The sequence below is a fragment of the Dama dama genome, chromosome 5 (genome assembly GCF_033118175.1).
Source record: "Dama dama isolate Ldn47 chromosome 5, ASM3311817v1, whole genome shotgun sequence".
Lineage (NCBI taxonomy): Eukaryota > Metazoa > Chordata > Mammalia > Artiodactyla > Cervidae > Dama > Dama dama.
Window position 1 is genome coordinate 42,506,714 of NC_083685.1, and position 24,522 is coordinate 42,531,235.

The 24,522-nt window shown below is 39.4% G+C and overlaps 1 protein-coding gene across 3 annotated transcripts in view; it reads right to left on the reverse strand.

Annotated features, from left to right (window-relative positions):
- Positions 1 to 9,151: 9,151 nt before the first annotated feature.
- The window catches only part of SCLT1 (sodium channel and clathrin linker 1), a 232,551-nt gene continuing 217,180 nt past the window's right edge, over positions 9,152 to 24,522 (reverse strand). For 2 of the 3 annotated variants that reach the window (XM_061142351.1, XM_061142350.1), the window contains 3 exons: positions 15,945 to 16,023; positions 12,963 to 13,058; positions 9,152 to 9,662 (listed from right to left, as the gene is read on the reverse strand). In XM_061142351.1, coding sequence (XP_060998334.1) covers positions 9,600 to 9,662; positions 12,963 to 13,058; positions 15,945 to 16,023 — 238 coding nt within the window. In that variant the 3' untranslated portion in view covers positions 9,152 to 9,599. The remainder of the gene's footprint in view (positions 9,663 to 12,962; positions 13,059 to 15,944; positions 16,024 to 24,522) is intronic. The other variant, XM_061142349.1, reaches the window with a different exon arrangement.

Here is a 24,522-nt window from a genome sequence, read left to right on the forward strand (position 1 = left end):
GCAGCAAACTGCAATGAACTTCAAGGTCGAAAACTTCAGTGTGATTTCCCTTCAATGTTCAGGGCTGCATCTGATGATGTACCCTGGTCTGGGGCAGACCAGACCTCTGACTGAAAAAGAGGGTAAAAGCAAGTGTGTTATCTGCTTCCTCGACACTGACTGTTCCCTGGGCTGCTGAGTGGTGTGGCCGCGGTCCAGCCTTTCCTGAGTTCTAGGGGACCGCTTGTCAGGCACTTCCTCTTTTGATGTGTGCAGGTGCTTGAGATTTGGGAACTCACCCTTTTTCTATACCCTGCCTTAACAGAATGCCATCCAGGCCTGGAACCTATGTGTATCTCTCCAACTCCCGCAGCCCAGTGGTGATCTCAGTGTACATATTACACAGAGTATCTCTAGTGTTTCTTGCTTCTTGTTTCCCACTGCCCGCTGCCGTATAGTTCAATGGCATTTCTTGCCTGGATTACTGCAGCAGCCTCTATCTGGTTTCCTTGATTCAAGTCTTGCTCCTTCCAGTTCGCTGCAGCCTTGCCAACACCATCTCCATAGTGATAACTTCCACAGTAATAACTGACTCTATCATGCCACAAAGTCATCAGAGGACCTCCAGACTCCTGCAGATGGTTACCCAGGGCTTATCAAACGACAGAAGCACTGCTGGGTATTTTATGTGCATTACTTTATTTAAAGCTCACAGCATGACAAGCAGGGATTAAGCAGCATGCTCAGGGTCGGTAGGTGGTAGAACCAAGTGTCTCCAGTCTCCAGCCCCAGGACCCTGCTGCCTCTCAGAATAAAGAGAGCATTCACATAGACGAGTTTGTGTGTTTTTGAGTATACGAAGAATTTTATATGTGAACTTTCATGAATTTCTATAAAGAAAAGCTAATTATCTTGGTTTAAAATACTATGTTAATGTACTGGTTGAATGACTATGAACATAAAACGATATATTTGGCTTGTGGTCAGTTAGTTCCTGCCTTCTAGGGAGAATGGGATTAGATACTTTAGTGTCCTATACATTTGTAGGACACACATGCACACACATTTACAGATATAAAATATATGCATATATGATAAAAAAAATAGCACTCTATCAGGAATGCAAAGAATAATTTTCTCTATATCCTGACACATTACTTGGAAAGTTAAAGAGAATCACCTAAAATCACTGTTTCTTGACAATGACGGCAATTAAAACTAATGTTTTAAAACTTTAGATTGACACTATGCAAAACCTTCAAATCAGTATTATTGTGATATAAAGTAAATAATCTGGTTAGCTTTCATAAATAAGTAATGCCAAATTAAATAGCAAAGGTAAAAGAAGAAAGTATACCATCCTTCCTAATGTATCACTGATTTATCCCAATATTCTCACTACTACTTGGCTTATATAGTCTGAATCTTAAATATGACATTTATTAATTATGGGCTAAGTATGGTTATTTTACTTGTTAATCTGGCTGATGATTCTGATTTCTGGATTAGAACCATGTGAGACAATTTCTTCACAAAGAAGATCTTTTCTTTGGTGTTTTTCCTCCTCGGTGTAGTCTTTCCTCCGTTTCTTGCTCATTTTGGCTCTACTTCAGCTTTACGGTTTGAATTGTTTCTCTTTTTCATATGAAATGCTGGTGGGCATATCTTTGCCTTAAATAGTCCCAAATACTCAAAGTAAGTAAATACCTCTCAAACACCATGCTTTAAAATGCCATGCTTATTTTGACTCAGGAAATCATACAATATTGTATCAACCACTTTATAAATGCTAAACACAATTTAACATATATTTATTATTTTTTGGTAGATATTTGGTAAATAATTTTTTTTTTTGGTGAAACTGTTACCACCTATGAAAAGAAATCTATCAGTATGGTTTTGAATCTGTCTCCTAAAGCAAAGGAAATAAACCAAAAATAAACAAATGGGACCTAATTAAACTTAAAAGCTTTTGCATAGCAAAGGAAACCATAAACGAAAACAACCTACTGAATGGGAGGAAATATTTGCAAATAGTATGGCCAATAACACAACAATTCAACAGCATCAATTCTTTGGCATTCAGCCTTCCTTATGGTCCAACTCTCACAGTTGACGCTTTTGACTGTGGTGTTGGAGAAGACTCTGTCCCTTGGACAGCAAAGAGATAAGCCAGTCAATCCTAAAGGAAATCAACCCTGAATATTCACTGGAAGGACTGATGTTGAAGCTGAAGCTCCAATACTTTGGCCACTTGATGTGAAGAGCTGAAAAAGACCCTGATGCTGGGAAAGACTGAAGGCAGGAGAAGAGGACGACAGAGGACGAGATGGTTGGATGGCATCACTGACTCAATGGACATGAGTTTGAGCAAGTTTCAGGAGTTACTGGCGGACAGGGAAGCCTGGTGTGCTGCAGTCCATGGGGTCGCAAAGAGTCGGACACGACTGAGTGACTGAACAACAATAAAATGGCCAACAAGGGGTTAATATCCAATCTGTATAAACAGCTCATATAACAACATGAAAAACAACTGGATTAAAAAATGGGCAGAAGACTTGATAGTTTTCAAAAAAAAAGAAATGCAGAAGGCCAACAGGCACGGGAAAAGATGTTTGCTAGCCATCAGGAAAATGCAAACCAAAACCACAAGGAGATTGCACCTCACACTTGTCAGAATGGCTACCATCAAAAAGAACACAAGTCACAAATGTTTGCAATGATGTGGTTGGTTGGTTGATTGGAATATAAATTTCATACTGTGAAAAACAGTGTGGAGTTTCCTTTGAATAACTAAAAGTAGTTACCATATGATCCAGCAATTCCACTCCTGGGCATATATACATCTGGAAAAGATAAAAACTCTAATTCTAAAAGACACACCCCAATGTTCACAGTAGCATTATTTACATTAGGCAAGACACAGAAGCAAGCTAAGTGTCCATCAACATGAATGAATAAAGACGTGGGGTGTGTGTGTGTGTATATACACACAAATAAGCATATAATAGAATACCACTCAGCCACGAAAATAATGAAGTTTTTACATCTGCCACAACATGGATAGACTTGGAGGGTATTATGCCAAGTGAAGTAAGTCAGAGACAAATACTGTATGATATCACTGTGGAATCAAAAAGTACAACACACTGGTGAACATAACAAAGAAGACTTACCAACACAGTGAATAAACTGGGCTTCCCTGGTGGCTCAGTGATAAAGAATCTGCCTGCCAATGCAGGAAACACAGGTTTGATCCCTGGGTCGGGAAGATCCTCTGGAGGAGGAAATGGCCACCTGCTCCAGTATTCTTGCCTCGAAAATCCCATGGATAGAGGAGCCTGGTGGGCTACAGTCTGTGGGGTCGCAAAAAGAGTCAGACATGATATGTGACTAAACAAACTACCAGTGGGGAGAGGGAGAGGAAGAGGTACAAACTATTACATATAAAATAGGCTGTAAGAATATACCGTGCACTGTGGGAACATAGCTAATATTTCATAATAACTAAACGGAGTATATCCTTTAAACACTGAGAATCTATACATGGTACGCTTGTAATGTATTGCACAACTATACTGCAATTAAAGAAAAGCTTAAAAGGCATTCCAAAAAGGAAAATCTGGAAACATTTCAAAGAAATAACCCAGTAATTTATATAACTTCCTTTGCTTAGATCTGTATTTTTCACTACAGTTACTTGACGTTTTAGGTTATGGCCAATTTCTTTTCAAGATTTGAATAAATTCCACTAGACATGAGAATACTTTTCTCAGGAAGTTTTCTATGTAATGCATAAAGTTTGATAACCAAAAGGGCTCTTTGGGTTAGAGTCAGAATCAGAAAAGGCAAGGAAAGACCCGGTCACAGCTCTGACTCGTTATAATAAGGTTGATGAATGAAAATGTGAAAGTTTTCAAAATCTGTTTTGCATCTGTTATTTCCTATCAACAGCAGGAATCCATGAACTAAAAGGAAAGAATGGACACTAGTCGGAATTACTTGAAGCCTGGGATGAAGTACGTGTATGAGAGAAGCAAGCTGTTTACCGTGAGGTCGCTTCCTTGACCAGGGGTCTGCGAGAGGCTGTAGAGGCAACTGCTCAGACACTGTCAGGGGACGGGAGACACGCCAGGCACGGATCCCGCGGACTGAGGACGCGGTGTCGGCAGGAGAAGGGATCTGGGTTGGAGACACCTGGTTTGAAAGCCTGCAGTGACACTTTCCACCTCTGTGACCCTGGGCTAGGTGTTTGACTTTCATGACTTTACATCTTTAGAAAAGTAATGATAACATCTACCTCGCAGGGCTGTTGGATTATATGAGATAATAAATGCAAGATGTCAGCACAATGCCTTATGGTCGGTACTCAACAGGCAACGCTATTAATACAGATCAGCATGGTTATTGTAGATCCGGGGAAGGATTCTCCAGTGGATGCAACAGTTGCTTTTGGCTATTCATAGAGACATGACATAACTACCCTTACTCTCCTTTATCTCCTAGAGTACGGTTTCCATGACAGGAAATCCTAGTCTTGTATTTTTAATCTTCACAGATTTAAGTGCTAACAGATTTCCTTATACATCAGATTATACTCTGATGGCTTTTTTATTCTTTGAAAAAAGGATAAAAATAGGGACTGAGAACTTCCATGATGCCATACTACAAGACTCAAGCATTTTAAATAAACGTAAAAAGAACAAACAGTGACTACTAGGATGCTACATGGATTTACTAAGAAGAAATTTAACTTATCTTTTCAGACAGGATTACTAGATTAGGTCTGGGAAGTATGACAGTTGTGGCATAAATGAACTTTCTTAGGTAGAAGCCTAGGTCTGTCTGGATGTTTTTATGAACATCCAGTGTAAAAGCAGCAATATGGGCTAGACTGAACACAGCTGACCATGCCTCATGGGTCCTGCTTACCATCTGTCACAGGAGGCAATGGTTGGTAGGCTCTAAGAGACTGACTACTCAGGTCTCTCTAGTTCTTATTTGTTCAGTGATTTTCATGAAAATATGGGTGGCATGTTCATCAAAGCTATAGATGGACTTCACTGTAAGTAAAAAAAAAATTGTCATGGATGCAAGAAATATAGCAGTAAAACAAAATTAAACAGATGCAGTTCCTGTGCTTATAGGTAACAAACTGGATGGCAGAATGAGGAGGTAAGATGATCTCAGCATGCTGTAGTAATATAATGAAACTTAAAAGGGATAGAGGACCAGTTTGGCTTCTGGGGCAAAGATCTGGCTAAGCAACAAAACCCTGGGAAGAGACTCAGGAGTTCAGTCAACAGTACGCTCGACGACTTTCTAACAGTGTCATTCAACTTCTAAAAAAAGCTAACATGATTTTAAGTTGCATTAACCGAAGTAGGTAGACACCAGAACACTGTGATTCCCACTTTTTTCACATCCTAAATATGAATGAGAAATCATAAGAACATTTTCCCAAATCACTAGCTACAGTAACTCTCAGAGCAGGCTTCCAGATCTCTTCTCAAAGGGGAGGGGTATGTACTGTGAAACCACAGCCATCCCCTGGAGATTCTAAAAAGCTGTCCCCTAACCCCCACTTCGGCAGGTATCACTCACCCTCTCCCCACCACTCTCAGTCATCACCCCAAACAAGGTAATTAGTAGTCCATACCTTGAACATAACGTTTGGCTCTGGGCATAAGACTGACGCATCCTAAGCACGCCTGGTCGAAGTAAGGTGCTCACGGTACCTAACGAACGGGTGAAGGACGACAGATGTCTTCCGAGATCAGTGACTGGCTGGCGCAGGGACTCAAAACCGCATTCTCTGAGGAAATGCAGATGCCTACTAAGTGCGAGGAGAACATGAGAGTTATTTTCCAAAGGCTGAAGATCCGCCACATGGAAGATGGTTGAGGCGTATGTACTCTGCTGCACAAGGTAGAACTATGGCAGGAGACACATTTCAGGTCAGAGCCTTCTCGCGGTCAGCGCTGCTGGGAAGTTTGATCGGGGGAACCTGCCACCTGGCCCAGTGAGCTTCAACAGCTGTGCGCATAACACCGCTAATGTGTTACTAAAAAATGGAGGACTGAACTTTAAGAACTTGTATTTAAAATGGAATAAACCAGAGCAGATTCAAAGTTATGTCTATGATGTGTTTCTCATTTGCTTACATTCCAATATACTTTCCGAGGGGAAGAAACAAGAGTAGGTTAGAGTGAGGGTGTTCAGAGCATCTACGGGAACATGGGGGCACATGGGAATTTTTGTGGTGAACTCTTGGGCTAGAAAACCACTCAGTGTAGATTTTTTTCTTGGTATTATAGTTGGGTGGGTGCCAGTGTTTAAAGAATTACTTTAAAAACATCTTTCCATTCTATGATTTTTGTTATCTAAGTAAACATATATTTACTTAGTTCTTCCTTCCATAAATACTAGGAACACTAATACTGTCACAAAAGCCACACTTTTTTTTTAAGCTTTAAGAGCTGGCAGGGGGACTTCTCTGGCAGTCTAGTGGTTAAGACTCCACGCCTCCACTGCAGGGACCATGGGCCCCACCCTGGGTTGGGGATCCCACCCTGGGTTGGGGATCCTGCATGCTGCACCAGACAGCCAAAAAAGAAAAAGGAAGAGTTGGTAGGGGACAGATTTCATAGGTTAAGACGCCACGCTTCCACTGCAGGGACCATGGGCCCCACCCTGGGTTGGGGATCCCACCCTGGGTTGGGGATCCTGCATGCTGCACGGGACAGCCAAAAAAGAAAAAGGAAGAGTTGGTAGGGGACGGATTTCATAGGCAGCACTTGGGCGCCACAGGGGCCATCTCCCCTCTGTATACATTTCTCGATGTATAGACACATTTTTAAGTAAGCTAAAAAAATTAGTCATTATTTTTGATTAAAGGGTTTATAAAAAAAGCTCATTACAGATTTATTTTGAGAAAATTGATAAAACACATTATGGTTAAAGAACAGAATTTATAATAAAATGTTTAAAAGTGTTTTTTTTTCAGTCTTCCCTGGTTTGTCTGAGAGTTGGCTTGGCAGGCTGTGCAGCTATGAAATATTCATATTTGCTGAATAAACGAATGACTGAATTGTTACTAATGTTCGCCCACAGTTCTCACACCAGAGGAGAAATTACAAGATTGTTGGCTGCCCCGAATTTGCATATTTGTATACAGAGTGAAGAAGAGGTAATCATATCTCTTTTCTTTCTCAGGGAGACACGAGAAAGAAACATGAATAAATAAAATGAACTAGCTATGTTAGCCCCAATTTCAGATTTATGCCATTTCTTTTCTCTCTTTCCTATTCATTTCCCCTGTCTCCTAAAATAAAGTTCACAGAGTAAATGATACTTACTATCTGTGAAGTCAAGGCTGACCAATATGAGGAATGTCAAAAACAATACCACATTTTTAAATTAAAAATCATTACCAAACAGACTTTTCTGGAAGAAAACACACCATACATGTTCAGTTTTGTTGCGAAACATAGCTTAAGTCTGTTCAAATTGAACAGAGATCAGAAAGGCCATTTACTGCATTTTAGTACCATATCCTTTCCTTGCAGAATATCTAAGCCTTTAAGAAAGACTGCCAACTGCAGTGGGGTCATTAGGATTAAAATGTGAAGAGTACATTTTACATTTACCTTTGGCCCAAAGTTTGGAGAAAGTGCTTATGCTGAAAGATTTTATCTTGAAGAAAAAAGTCTGGAAAGTTATATTGTCTTTTTAGAAAAAGATACTACTACTTATATTTCATTTGTCTAGATTGCTAGTTTCTGAGGTGTTTTCTCCTACAGTCTCATTTTTTCGTCAGATACAATTCTAACATTTTCTCTGATTAAAAGTTTAAAAAATAAACATCATATTCTAAATATAAATATGAACATAACTCTTATAACATAAAAACCAGTCTGTGAATGACACAGGAGGGAATTTAGAGATTCAAATGAAAAATCTTTTAAGAAATGGAAATAAGCTGAGCGCCTACCTGCCATTTAACTGTCATGTCTGTATTAATTTAGTCTCACTATTGCATCTGACACTACCAACCATTTGCTCCCTCCTGTCTAGAGTCCATCCATCCTTTAGTTTTTATCATACTGGATTCTCTTGGTTACCAGTCTCTCACTGCTCCTAATCAGTCTCCTCCAATGACATTTCTTCCTGAAATCATTCAACCAACAAAGACATTTTCTAAGGTCTCTCCTCTAAGACTCTTTTTCAGTTTTTAAGCAGACAGCTCTGAACACGTTCCGTGCTCCGGGAGCCATGCTGAGTGCTGAGGATACAATGATGAGTGACAGACAGTTCTGCTCTCAAGGAGCTTGCAGTCTGTTGGGGAGGAGATAATATTAAAGTAAAAAGCTTCAAAAAGAGTTACAGATTTTGTTAAGTGCTCCACAGGAAAAAACAGAGCATAGATTAAGAGCAATGCAACAAAGGCACCCTACTGAGTCTGGGGAAGGCAGAACGAGGCAGGTTTGTGGGGAGCTGCACACTTGAAGGATGTGCAAATGGCCAAGTGTGAGCAGAGACCCTGTGTGGGGAAGGAGGATAATGTAATGATGGGAGGGACAGAAGGGCATCGTCAGGACAGAGCACAAGCAATGGAGGGGAAGAGGCACTGACAGTACATCACACAGGGCCTCGAGGCCAGCCTCTACCCTCGTGGTTTCAAGTCTTAGCTCCAGGCCAAAGACCCCATGACTACCTCAATTTGTTGGCACCAGTCCTAAACTTCTGACTGCTGGTTGGACATTTACACATGCATGTTCTCATGCCACCTCATTGTCTCTGGACTACCACAATGGTCTCCTAACTTTCTGTCTGGGAGCAAACCCACCTACGCCGATCACAGAAAGCAGGGAGCACCACGTTCAAACTAGCAGCAGAGGGTGACTGACTACAATGGGTCTATGAAAATCAACAGGGTGGCAACAGGTCAGTACTACGCGATCTCAGAACTTAGGATGCCCTTTGATCCCTACTGCTTTGAGTAATAGCGAAAACAAAACAAAAGAAGAACACCTCAAAACCCAAAACCCCAGACAAACGAGAACCTTCCCAAATTCTTAAATATCAATATTTGATAAATACTGAAAATCACATAAGGTAAAAATGAATCACTACAATTATACATTAAAGTACATGACAGCATCATTTTAGGAAGTACATAATTTATTACATGTGAGTTCATAATAAAACAGATACTTGGGAACTTTAAAAATGAGTTATGAGTAACAGATGTGAAATTCTCAAATCCTGAAGGCTGAAATACTAAAATTCTTGCATTTTTAAAAAACTCTTTCTCATGATTAGCATAGTTTGAAAATTATGATGCTTTTCCAAGGGAAAAAGGAGAAATTAAAAAATAGACACGTTGATGAAGGCAATGCGTTCTTCCCAGCTGGCTTTATTCTCCACTGAAGCTCAATATCGGATTATCTTTTCTTTACTTACAGGAAGCTGTCACTCTTCTGTTTTCCAATAACCCTCCAAAGAGAATGGAAAACGCTTGTGCAAAATGACACTCTACGCAGGTTTTACCATTTTAATACACTTCTGGTCAACCGCTTCCCTAGTTGTAGGGTTCTGTGAGTGAACGCTGAATAACTTTACATATTTTCCAGATTCATCATGGAGGCTGCTTTTCTTCTCTGCACTGTAATTGCACTGAGCTGCAATTGAAATGAACAATCAGTGAGAAGTTAACTTTTTCTACGGGAAATCTTAGACTAGTACGAAGTGTAATGCATCACAACTTACAATTACTGAAAATAACTTTATTGTAAGGCCTCTTGTAAGAGGTCATTTTTTGTGTTCATTTCTCTTTTACTCTAGAGACTTTAAAATGATTACCCTAGAGATATGTGTGTCGAGTATGACTTTCCATAGCTCAGTGATATACTGACAATTCCAAAACATATTTAACGGATGGATGAAAGGCATCTAGGTAAACGTTAACCAGGAAAGAGACCAGAACACAAACTAAGCGCAAGCCAGCACAGTGCAGGGCTGATCATAAAAAGATGATGACAGGTCACAATAAGTCTACTGCGAAAATAATCCTTAAATATGAAGTTGGAACTGATGACAGAGACACAAGGTGAAAAACATCTAACAGTAAAAAGGGCGCACAGCATAAGGAAGTCTTCCCGTCTCCCTCCTTCATTCCACACCCCTCTTTCCAGATACAACCACCACTTCCAGCCTCGAAACAAATTTCTTAAAATATCCTATATGAGAATACACATACATTATTGCTTCACTTTTTTTTGAAGAATGATAAAGGACTATACACAGCTTTCATTTTCCCCCTACTGAACAGTCTACTTTATTCCATCTGTCTTTTCTCTTCTGTACACTCTGTTCCACTGCAGCACTTCTTTCTGGCTGTTGTTGATCAGTCACTCTGTTCAGAACATGAGCCTTTTATCATATGCAGCAACTATTTTTCTCAGTTTGTCACTGACGTTACTCTTTCATGCAGAAATTTGAAATCTTACATAGTCACATTAATTTATTTTCATAGTTTCCAGGTTTTGTGTCACCACACTGGTTTTTAAAAATCCGATACAGTGAAAAGAACACAATGTGGCATTCAGTAGTTCAGAGTGATACACTTAGAACATCTAACCATCATCCAAAGTGGATGAAGGCCGTATAAGAAACTGTTGATCAGAATAGCACATTTCCAGCATGACTGAATGACTACAGGGCAGGGTTTGTGCTGAGCCAGTGAGGCCCAGTGAGGCTGAGCTGGACTGCCTGAGTAAAGACATCATGTGAGAGACAACAATCATCTTTCAACCCCTTTACTTTACTAAATATCAAGCCCTTAGCAGGATATTATTTCTAACAGCAGTTCCCAATTTCTGGAAGAATATGGGAAAGTCAGAAAGGATTCAGAGAAGGCAAAGATAAAGATTTTAAAAAACTGAATATATGTCTTAGAAACAAAGTTTATGAGTTGAATACTTTTAAAATAGAAAAAAAAAATACTAACCTCAGGGAATGAATTCCTTTGTGTGTTTGGGGAAAATGGTAAATGATTACTTTCTGTCTTCAGATGAGAACAGAATGGCAGGAACAAAAAATTTAAGGAAAAATCTGTAAGGCAGTTACTGACAAAACATTTTAAAAAAGGCTCACAAAGAGATTAGGAGAATCTCTGCCATTGGAGAGTTTAAATAACAGGAGAAATATTAGTGTGGACTGCTGAGGCTTAATGCTGTTGGGAAGGGGATGGGAGTATATGCCAATTGAACTATATCATTAAGGTTCTGTAACTGGACCCTTGTTACTGTCCAACTCCAGGGAGCTGATTTTAAGTAGGCATTTTCTTTACCACAGGGTTTCCCTTGTGGCTCAGCTGGTAAAAAATCTGCCTGCAATGCAGGAGACCTGGATTTCATCCCTGGGTTGGGGAGATCCCTTGAAGAAGGGAACAGCTACGCACTCCAGTATTCTGGCCTGCCATGGACTGTATAGTCCATGGGGTTGCAAAGGGTCAGACATGACTGAGCAACTTTCACTTTCTTTACCACAGTCCTTAAAAAAGATAAACTTGAAGCTTTAAAGACTGTGATGTAGAAATTTAATTTCTATGTATCTAATTACCTATTTACCACTTAATGACCATGCTAAGAGCTTTATATGTGCTAACTCCTTTGATCTTTCAGTAACTATATCAGGGAAGTGTTATTATCCTAAACATGAAAAGACTGAGTCTTAGAGATGTTGAAACTGCCCAAGGTCACATGGCTAATTAATGGTATGAGGTTATTTGCCGGACACCAAAATACTTCCACTCAAGATACTGCCCTGAACATGTCGGCTCCTGTAACCTTATAATCTAAATGAATAAATGAATTCTTAAATAATTAGCTCATTCATCAGTCCATAATTTCATAAGAAATTAAACTTACCTGATAAAACTATAATTACTTTTAAGAAGGAAAGGTAACAGAAGGGCAAGTTATGATTGGATTTTAAGAGCCATGCCATGCTCATACCAGAAGTAGATTAAAAAAAAAAAATCTATAAATATCACAAACTGAATTCCGTGAGTATTTAGGGTTAATTGCTTTACTATATATGAAATTATCCAATAATGTTAGTTATTAGATTAATAATATCTAAGAATAATGTTAATTTTGATCAAAACAGTAAATTTATAACCAAATATAATTAATAATACACTTGGTTTGTTTCTATCTAAATTATCTGTTTCCAGCCTATCTTTATAATCACTAAACTCCTCTCATTTTGTTCCTAACAGGAGAGACTATTTGCTCCTACTTTAGAACAAATGGCCCATTTCATTTATATGATATGTGAGCATTATGAGTAATTGCCCCTTATTATTTCATGGATGTTCTGCATTTTCTACTCTATTTCCCATTGGACAACTTTTATGTGGTATTTGAGATTTATATGGTCACATACAAATGTGCATTAAATGAAGTTAAACCTATAAGCTAGGTAATTTTTTTCTATTTAAAAACTGCAATAAAAACAGTTAGTGCAATTTGGAACACTATATTCAAAGCAATGTAATTCACTTTCAAATCTCTCAGTGAATACCTGCCTACTTTTAGGCAGAACATAATTCTAGAGCAGTGCTTACCGTGAGAGCTGTTCTATATGATGCTGGCCAATATGACAGTCATGGCTTCACGCAGCTTTTGAGCATCTGAAGTCTGACTAGTGTGAGGATTTCAATTTAATTGATTTAAATTTAAACAGCTGCTAGTGGCTACAACTATCCATATTGGACAGTGCAGTTCTAGATTTAGGTGATGTTTATTTCTGTTTCTCAAGTTTACTTTTTCAATCTCAAATATTAAAGAGACTAATTTTAAGTAGCTTAGTCAAATAAAAGTAAAATTCTAGTTCTCTGGAAACTGTTAAGGAATTTTTTTATCTGTGACTTACTCAGACTCTCATCACCCAGGCATAATGAGGATGCTTCCTACCTGCTGGGAGGCCGAAGCAGCTCTCTGTTCGGCTTCACTCAGTCGCCTCTGAAGTCTGTTGGATTTTTCCTGATGCTCTAGGATTAACTTTTCATGCTATTAAGGGGAGATATAAGACAAGTTAGAAAACTGTACGTGGGATGGAGATGTTTCATGGAATTATTAATCAAAAATCTGAATATCATTTTATCACTTACAAAATGCAAAGACAATATATCTCCAAATTAATATTTTTCAAGTTATGAACGCCAAAGTTCAAAGCCGGTTTTACATTATGACTAAATCTGCTCCCCCCCACCCTCCACTGTCACAAACCACCAAAGAAAGTGAATTAAATCCAAAGCAAAGTGAACCTGAAGTGAAGACGAGGACGTTCAGTTTGAGATGCCAGAAAACTGCTCTGCCGTCACTGCTGAGCGTGACAGCACAGACCTGGGTCTCACAAGCAGAGGGTCAGGAGGGCCGGGCTGAGCCCGAGACTCCGCACTTTTGTCAGGTTCTCGGGTGATGCTGACACTGTTGGCTGCGGCACTCGGAACCGCTGTGCTCGCAGAGCTTACAGGGGAGTGGTGACATTGTGCACACATTATTGAAGTCAAGGAGCAGAAAATACTCACTCCAGAAACCCTGACTTTTACAGAATCAGACTTATCTTAGGGCTTCCCTGGTGGCTCAGCAGTAAAGAATCTGCCTGCAATGCAGGAGACTCAGGTTTGATCCCTGGGTCAGGAAGATCCCTTGGAGAAGGGAATGGCAACCCACTCCAGTATTTAGCCTAGAGAATCCCATGGACAGAGGAGCCTGGTGGGCTACAGTCAATGGGGTCACAAAGAGTCAGACACGACTGAGCAACTAACACTTGCACTATTCAGACTTATCTTAAATGATTTATGTGCTGAAAGTATTATTTAAAAAAGAGAAGGTGGGGCTTCCCTGGTGGCTCAGTGGTAAAGAAACTGCCTGCAATGCAGGAGACGTGGGTTTAATCCCTGGGTCCGGAAGATTCTCTGGAGAAGAAAATACCAACCCACTCCAGTATTCTTGTCTAGAACATCCCATGGACAGAGGAGCCTGGAGGGTCAGGCACAATTTAGTGACTAATACAACAACAAACAACAGTAATAAAAGAAGAAGAAATCTTTTCCAAGTTTCCCAATACATCTGCATACATCAGAGCGTATCAGAGTCAATGGAGTTATTAAGGCACCAGTAGGGGTTGCGTTATATTTAAAGAAACACCCTGAAGCCCTTATCCCCTCGGCTATGGATGTGACCTTACTTGGAGTAGGTTCTTTGTTGATAACTAAGTTAAGATGAGGTCATCAGGGTGGGTTCTGATCCAGTATGACCGGTGTCTTCGTAAGAAGGGGAAATTCGGCCATACAGACTGACATGTACAAACGGAAAAACACAGGAAAATACCATCGGCAAGACAAGGAATGCCTAAGGCCACTGGGAGTGAGGAGCGAGGCCTCAACAGACTGTCCCCTGGGGAGTCAGAAGGAACCAGAGCTGCTGTCTTCCTGAATCTGGACTTCCGGCCTCCAGAACTGTGAGACAGTCAGTATCTGCTGACCGAGTCACCCCAGCCTTTCTTCCTCTGTTAGAGCAGCCTCAGGCAACTACACAAGCATCACGACCGTCCATCTGTCACAACACGGTGTCATGCAGACAAGTGCAAGCAATCTATCAATTAAAAAATGTATTAGCCTTCTCCACGCTTACTAGCCTAAAAAAAAAAAAAAAGTCTGTGCACACACAGAATTATTATATAGTTTTTTTGAACTAGATAGTTCCTGTGTCCCAACATACAAGTAAGTGATAAGAGTGAATGTCATGCCTAGTAATACAAAATACTGAAATAACAATATCCTGTTAAAATGTGCTTATTCTATTTCTTATTGTGCCCAAAAGCAAAATTAAATTGTATGACGAGAACTCTATTAGCTGCTCCAATTTACCAAGATGTTTAAATATGTAGTCTTAAATTTAAGAGACACATCATTAACATTAGAGAAAACCTGAGGAAAAACTGCCATCCTCTATAACAATCATTTTCATAGTTACAATCAGATGATATATAAGGTACATATTTCTGTGCTGCTACCATAATGGTGAAGGCAGAGTCCAGATTAGATAAATCATAATATATGCAACTGTTCTTTTTTTAACTGATCATTTTAGTTGCTTTTGATCTTGCCCCAAAATTAACATTACCGTGTTGAATATTTTCCTTTAAAATTTTTTTCATATTTTAAATTATTTCCTTAGGACAGATTCCTGGAAGGGGGAGCTACATCAAAGAGTATTTTAATGGCTATGGTCTAATTGTTTTCTAAATTTCTCGTGTCAATTTATAATGCTATAACACTGAAGAGCAATGACTTCACTATGGCTCCTATGGAAGGCCACAGGGAGCTAGTCGGCCATACAGCCTATTAATGAAACTCCAAGAAATATGTTAGAAGTTAAAACATCAAATAAAGAAGTAGAGTTCTAGATAGTTCTAATCATAATCCAGAAATTGTTTAACCCGTTTTCTTCAAAGAAAACAATGATAAACCCTTGTTAACTTTAGTTCTAAAGCATTAATGTAAAGGAATGCCTTCATATATTCCAGTAGGCAAAAGTATTTCCTACATGTCTTTTCTGATGGATTAAAACAAAATTAGAGGAATTGGGTTAAAAAAACAGAAAGCTTAGACATGCACAGAAATAAAGAGGATCCTAACACTTCCGAAACAGCACAAGCTATGCTGGTGAAATTGAAATAGGAGCTCTGTCTTTGTCATTTAAATATGATGAATCACTGACTTCCAAAGCTTTTATTCACATTATATTATGTGTGGACTTTTAGTGTTATGTATGATTTCTGCAAGCAATACTCACATCCGCATGGTCATTTCCAAGTAGAGAATTAATCTGGACTTGGCTCAGGAAAGGTTCTATAACATGCACTTCCCAGGAGAGTCATTATCTTACCTCAACTACCTTTTCATTTGCCATTTCCAGCTGAGAAAGCAGCTCCTGGGTATGAAGTTTCTGTCGACTCAGCTCACTCCTATTAATCAAGAGAGAGGAAAAAGAAAAGAAGAAAAAACCATTAATATAACTGTTCAAAAACCTAATGAAATAGAATATTTACTAGTGAGGTACATGTTCATGTTCTGAACAAAAAATATTTTGTGTGCAAAATAAAAGTTGCACTAATAGGCTATATCTGGAATGACTCATTTCTTTGAAAAATACACATATATTCTGGAGAGTGGTAGTACAACAGCAAGAATACACTTAACACTACTGAACTGTTCACTTAAAACAGATTGAGACAGTAAATTTTACAATTTAAATAAAGGTTAAAATTGTCCATTTTAAATTAGGTATATTTTACCACAATAAAAAAACCAAACCTCCCCTCACATATTTCAAAAGTGCCAAAGTATCCTTAATATCACTATCTTGAGATATTATCTGGCATTAAAATAAAAGTTTATTCATATTAAACATACAGTATTTGTTGTTTTTAATGTTCATATATAGCACTTTTTAGGCTCAATTCTTGGAAATTTAAGGTAATGTTAATCACTCCAAACACCATTTCAGTGTAGTATATTCAGTATTAAAAGATAAGTTTTGGTTGTTATTTGCTTTATCTTATGCATTCATATCCTTTATGCTTTATTAGATAGAATTATGCACATAAGTGTCATCTTTTTTGGTTGCTGTTCAACATATAAGCATTGTATTGCCTTTAGCCAAAGATAATCTCAAGAGTCCCAGATTAGAAGCAGATACAATAGAGACTTTAAAATAACTTTTACGAGATCAAATTAATCTCTGAGTATTAAAATAGTTCATCCAGGACTGGTTTTTATCCTCTGACCTTACTTCTGCTTCTAAAGTAAATCAGTAGATTAACACTTCCAGTTATCAGCTTTGATTTTTTTTTCAAAGTGAGCCTAAAAACCTAGTATGTCCTGCAAGTGTCCTATATTTGAATGGATAGTTGTTAAAATCAGCAAGCTATTTGTTATAAATACATATAACAAAAAATGTCCACAAATCAATTTCACAAATATCTACTGAACACTCTTTATGGCCAAGTGCAAGCATGTGGTAGTAAACACATGGATGGTGCCATAACAGAACTTACAGACTAATGGGAAATGGCTTATTCCTACTCAGTGGCTTCATCAGTACAGGTCAGGTCACCGACAACGAGGAGCCTGAGTACTGGTGACTGAGTGCAAGACAGACAAACTCAGGCGTTTCACCTTAGCTAATTTTTGTGATAACAATACCAGGTGGCGCTAGTGGTAAAGAATCCACCCGCCAAGGCAGGAGACACAGGAGACGCCGGCTTGATCCCTGGCTCAGGAAGATCCCCTGAAAGAGGAAAGGGCAGCCTGCCCCAGTGTTCCTGCCGGGGAATTTCCACAGACAGAGGAGCCTGGCGGGCTACAGTCCACGGGGGCACAAAGAGCTGGCTACGACTGAGCATGCATGCACACATATGACAATAAGGTAGGATAAATTGTTGTGCTTAAAAGTATCTTGTGTAGCTTAAGGGCTTCCCAGGTGGCACTAGTGGTGAAGAACTCACCTGCCAATGCAGGTTAGATGTAAGAGGCATGGGTTAAATCACTATTACTCCTCACCATAACAAAGAAAAGGAAAATGACTAATGTGGCCAGCCTTCTGGGCTGAATGTAATTAAAAGGTATGCACATTAGTGCTAATGAGAAATAACCTCTGAGTACTATGGAGAGGAAGACGATACAGTGATCATATTTATAAAGCTGGCCAACACTCAGTTTATACAATACCTTTTCGGACAACACCTATGGCGTAATTTGATACCTATGCTATTTGCTTACCTGTGACAATGTATTTGAATAATACAAATAATTTCTAATAATTACTATTAGATAGCAATAATTTCCCATAAAATTTAGGATCACAATGATACAAATTATTAACTTTTTAAAAAATGCATTTATTTTTAATCAGAGGATAACTGCTTTACAATGTTGGGTTAGTTTCTGCCATATAACAACATGAATCAGCCATAGATACACATATATTCCCTCCATCTTGAACAAATCACTAACTTTAAGTTACTTTTCATCTGTGTAAATATCTATTCTATTGTGTATCAAGCAGTCACCTCCACTGGACAGTAAGCAACACTGCTCTCCACCAAGAAAGTGGAGATGATGGTAATGGCAGTAATAATAGCAAACACTCCCCTAGTGCCTACCCTGTGTGGTGGTGCTAGTGGTAGAAAAAACCCACCTGCCAATGCAGGAGATATAATAGACATGGGTTTGATCCCTGGGTTGTGAAGATCCCCTGTAGGAGGGCATGACAACGCACTCCAGCATTCTTGCCTGGAGAATCCAATGGATCGAGGAGCCTGGCAGGCTACAGTCCATGGGTCAGAGAGTCAGACATGACTGAGTGACTTAGTACAGCACTACTCTAAACCAAAAAGGTCAGTTTCCATTCCAGTCCCAAAGAAAGGCAATGCCAAAGGAGCTCAAACCACCACACAATTGCACTCATCTCACACACTAATAAAGTAATGCTGAAAATTCTCCAAGCCAGGCTTCAACAATATGTGAACTTTGAACCTCCAAATGTTTAAGCTGGATTTAGAAAAGGCAGAGGAACCAGAGATCAAATTGCCAACATCTGTTGGATCATTGAAAAAGCAAGAGAGTTCCAGGCAAAACAACTATTTCTGCTTTATTGACTATGCCAAAGCCTTTGACTGTGTGCATCACAACAAACTGTGGAAAATTCTTCAAGAGATGCGAATACCAGACCACCTGACCTGCCTCTTGAGAAATCTGTATGCAGGTCAGGAAGCAACAGTTAGAACCGGACATGGATCAACAACTGGTTCCAAATCGGGAAAGGACTATGTCAAGGCTGTATATTGTCACTCTGTTTATTTAACTTACATGCAGAGTACATCATGAGAAACGCAGTGCTGGATGAAGCACAAGCTGGAATCAAGATTGCTGGGAGAAATATCAATAACCTCAGATATGCAGGTGACACCACCCTTATGGCAGAAAGTGAAGAAGAACTAAAGAGCCTCTTGATGAAAGTGAAAGAGGAGAGTAAAAAAGTTGGCTTAAAGCTCAACATTCAGAAAATGAAGATCATGGCATCCGGTTCCATCACTTCATGGCAAACAGATGGGGAAACAGTGGAAACAGTGGCAGACTATTTTTCTGGGCTCGAAAATCACTGAAGATAGTGACTGAAGCCATGAAAGTAAAAGACGTTTACTCCTTGGAAGAAAAGTTATGACCAACCTAGACAGCATATTAAAAAGCAGAGACGTTACTTTGCCAACAAAGGTCCATCTAGTCAAGGCTATGGTTCTTCCAGTAGTCATGTATGGATGTGAGAGTTGGATTACACAGAAAGCTGGGTGCCGAAGAATTGATGCTTTTGAACTGTGGTGTTGGAGAAGACTCTTGAGAGTCCCTTGGACTGCAAGGAGATCCAAGCAGTCCATCCTAAAGGAAATTGGTCCTGAATATTCACTGGAAGGACTGATGTTGAAGCTGAAACTACAATACTTTGGTCACCTGATGCAAAGAACTGACTTATTTTAAAAGAGACCCTGATTCTGGGAAAGATTGAAGGCGGGAGGAGAAGGGGACAACAGAGGATGAGATGGTTGGATGGCATCACTGACTCAATGGACATGAGTTTTGTAAACTCCAGGAGTTGGTGAGGGACAGGGAGGCCTGGCGTGCTGCAGCCCATGGGGTCGCAAAGAGTCGGACACGACTGAGCGACTGAACTGAATTCTAAGTGCTTTATATAAACTTCTTTAGCTTTCATAATAACCCTGTGAGATCCCCATTTTTACACACAAGACAATTTAGACGCAGAGGAATTTACAAATCAAGTTAAGTAACTTGCCTGGAGTCACAGAGCTAGTCAGCTGAGAGTCAGGATTGGAAAACCAGGCCCTTTGGTTCCAGTCTGTGCTCTCAGCCTCTCCCCTGTACTGTGCACCACGGCAGGCAACGGCTGAGTGTTGGTTAGATGGGTAAGTAAAAGAGGATGTTTGTGTGTGTACTGGGTATTTTAAGGAGTATAGATACTTCTCTGGAAACCTGACAAATTATATTTTTACTTCTGATTTCTTCCCAAAGCTTCAGTCCTATACTCAAATTTAACATGACTAACATCAAACTTTTTGCACTATGCTGCCAATCTACATTCTCTCTCTCTCACTGCTGAGATACAACCTACTTCTCATCTTCCTACTCAGTCTTTACACTGACTACATCACTGCCTGGGTTAAAACCTGTAAAGCTGATACTACTTCTTGCTTTCTCTTGAATGCAACATCTAGTTCGCCCCCAGCAGATTCTCCTGTGCAGTATTTCTTGCATCTATTGTTCATTTCTATTCAGTGTGACCATCACAACAATTATAACTTAATTTTTAGATTTACTGCAGCTGCCAACCGCTTGGGCTTCTCAGTATCAGGTGAAAAACTGTATGCAAGGCATCCATCAGTGCATACAGAGGTACCCAATTAACAGTGTACTTTTCCGTAATGCACCCACCACTGAGTATTTCTCCTTCTAAAGCATGACTTTAATAATTGGCTTCCTCGAGCAGTAACTTTCAGTGGTTCTCTGCTACTGGACAAAACAGTGCAAATTCCTGAGAAGGGCATTCAGATTCTCCCAGAACTTTGTGGAATTTATCTTTCCAATCTTCTCTTCAATAGGAACCTTCCACTTCAATCAGTTCTCACTGTCTCGCCAACAAAACACATATGTGCCATCTCTAAGCTCATGTTCATGTCATTTTCTGTATCCTCTTTTGCGGATTTCCCATGAAAATCCTGCCTATTCTTTAAGATTCCACCCTTGCCCTACTTCTTTCTATGTCTCCTTCCTGGTTCACTTTAATCCAGATGGTTCTCTTCTCAAGTCAATGTGTTAATACTTATTTTATGTAGAAGACATTTAGCAATTGTGTATTGCAATTCTAATGGGTGGTTTATATATGTGTATATATGCATACAAGTATACACACACGTGCCCCCAATAATAATGGAAACTTTAAAAAAAGGGGATTGTTTTTAGTTTCTACCGTATGTGCCAAAGGACTTTACACATAGGAATTTAATAAATATTTGCAGATTTATGGCTAAATTTTCATAGGGAACTTAGCAGTTAGAAAATGTATTTTAGATAAAGATTTAAAAAAATGTACTTATAGTCTGCTACTTTCTCCAAAGGACTTGAAGAACCCAAGAAAAGGTAATTTTTTAGTTAAGCACTTCCTTTAAGTTTCACTCCTGAATGAAAGTTTAGAAGGTATTAAAGGTTGGGGAGAAAAGTGATTTCACCAGCTCTGTCCCTTGAGACCTTCCTAGAGCCTGCCTGTCAGTACACTGCAACTCCTTATTTCTCTGTCAGGATATTTCACTGCAGGGATAAAGGAAAGACCCAGGAGGATGATCTGACTCTGTATTATCTATGAGAAAATGTCTCTTCATTAGGGAATATAATTGAGAATTCCCTACATCATTAGTGATTTAGGATACACATAAAATAAAGCTTTCCAGAAAGTTTCACGGTGGTATTACACTTCAAACACTTGCCAAGTAAAGCTATATAATCTCTTCACTGGAAATCTTTAAAAACGGAAATGTCCATCTCTATCGGGGATGATTTAAGCGCAGCCGGTCAGGAGGTACGGAGATAGATGGCATTTCCAGTTTCTGTGTGACATCATGGCAGCGAAAGAGCACTTTATCCTAGCCACAGAACTTAAATGAAACTGTACCCAAGTTCTCTCTAGTTTCTGGCACAGTATATAACATGTTACAAGGTTTAAGGTAAAATTATCTCCTACCGATTTCCTCTAACTACAGAAGAAACAGGCATTCTCTATAACCCCAATGGGAACTGCTTAGTCCACTGGTGTCCTGAATAATTTTCAGCTCACATTCATGTGCATGTGAGAGAAAATCCTAGTCATGCCTACAAAACATAATAGAAAAACTAGTTGTAAAAGGTAACTGAATTACTACCTTCTGTGCAGATAAAATTTCACAAAATGATTTATAAACAAAGAAATGAATGCTGCATCTACTAAGAAAATAGAATCAACACTGGGAAGTCATCCAGTTCTTCGACTGGAGACAGAAGTCAGTGAAGAGTGAGCACCCGAGGCCAGGGCCCTTCCTCCGGCCCACGGCGAGGCTTTGGGGAGGTTCACAAACACCCTGAACTATACCCCAGATCTTCACATTTATCCCGTCTGGGAAGAAGATCCAGAGTCTTCCTCCGATTTTTAAGAGGTCTGAGGGCTAAGGAAGGATAAGGATTTTGGCTGAGCTTTTTGCCTGGAATATACAAAATTCTGAAATAATTTTTTTCCTTTTAAATTATGAGCACAGTGATTGGAGTGTTTTAATGTTGAATGTCTTTCTTACACAAGCCACATCCATAATGATATCATCTAATTATTTCCACTTTTGGTTTCATTACGGTGGTACAAGAATTTAAAGGCACTTGGCAAACAATCCAAATACAGAATTATTTTAGATTTTTACAGTATTCGCCCTATTTTACAGTTGTTTATCTAGACTTAATTCAACAGCATATTCTCCAAAGTATACAATTCCATTTAAAAAGAAACAATAACTTTTCCTTTCTACTCACATATCACTGGTTTAATTAATTATGTATTTCTGAAACTGGCATAACCTGGTTTGGGAACAATCACACTGATACCGACAGTGTCAGACAACACTAGAGTATCTAAGTTGATTAGACAAGAGCATGCAGAATGCCTTGGACATTGGTCAGCACGCTTTATACAGAAACTTCACTGGTTGATGATGCCCACGATCAAGTGGACATCAGCCAGGAGGGTTTTCCACTGCACCTTTTTATAATCTTGGGCTTCCTTTGTGGCTCAGCTGGTAAAGATTCCGCCTGCAATGTGGGAGACCTGGGTTTGATCCCTGGGTTGGGAAGATCCCCTGGAGAAGGGAAAGGCTACCCATTCCAGTATTCTGACCTGGAGAATTCCATGCACCGTATAGTCCATGGGGTTGGACATGACTGAGTGACTTTCACTTCTATTATAACTTCAATGCTGCAAAGTAGTAGTTATTCTCATCTTATAGATAAAGAAATTAAGACTCAGAAAAGTTAATGTTCCTAAGGTCAGACAGTGACTGACAGAAAAAATGAGTTTCATACTCAAGCTTTTTATCAAAATGTTCTCTCAACTAAATCACATTGCCTCTTACCTTAAGCCCAATCATTTACAAGAGGTATTATTGAAGTATGTCTGTGGCATAACATAATATCAAGATCTATAGGCGAAGTGAAAAAAATTTAATCCCAAGTATGCAGCAAAATGGTAACTGCAAAAACTGTGACCTCAAAAGACCTGAATATGAAAACAGGTTTCAAATCTCATTTAGTTACCTAAAAACACCACAGGTTTGCAGGCCAGCTTTAGCAATATCAGGGCACTGTTGGTCACAGTCCAGGTTCCTTCTTTCCCAATCTGCACTTAGATCCTCCTAAGTGATCTCATTTAGGCCATGACCCTGTCCAATATGCTACTAGAGAGGAGTGGAGAAATAGCACTAGAAGGAAAGAAGAGGCAGGGCCAAAGCAGAAATGACTCCCAGTTGTGGATATGTCTGGTGGTGAAAATAAAGTCTTATGCTATGAAGAACAATATTGCATAGGAACCTGGACTGTTAGGTCCATGAATCAAGGTAAACTGTAAGTGGTCAGATAAGAGATGGCAAGAGTGAACATCCACATTTTAGGAATCAGTGAACTAAAATGGACTGGAATGGGTGAATTTACCTCAGATGACCATCATATCTACTACTCTGGGCAAGAATCCCTGATAAGAAATGCAGAAGCCCTCACAGTCAACAAAAGAGTCCAAAATACAGTACTTGGGTGCAATCTCCAAAACTACACAATGATCTTGGTTCGTTTCCAAGGTAAACCATTCAATATCATAGTAATTCAAGTCTATGCCCCAATCACTGATGCTGAAGAAGCTGAAGTTGAATGGTTCTATGAAAACCTACAAGACTTTCTAGAACTAACACCAAAAAGAGATGTCCTTTTCATTAGAGGGGACTAGAATGCAAAAGTAGGAAGTCAAGAGATACCTGGAGTAACAGGCAAGTTTGGCCTTGGGATACAAAATGAAGCAAGGCAAAGGCTAACAGAGTTTTGCCAAGAGAACACACCGGTCATAGCAAACACCCTCTTCCAACAACACAAGAGACGACTCTACACATGGACATCACCAGATGGTCAATACTGAAATCAGACTGATTATATTCTTTGCAGCTGAACCAGGAGAAGCTCTGTAGAGTCACCAAAAACAAGACCAGGAGCTGACCGTGGCTCATATTAGGAGCTTCTTCTTGCAAAACTCAGACTTAAATTGAAGAAAATAGTGAAAAACACTAGGCCATGAAGGCATGACCCAAATCGACTCCCTTATTTATACAGTGGAAGTG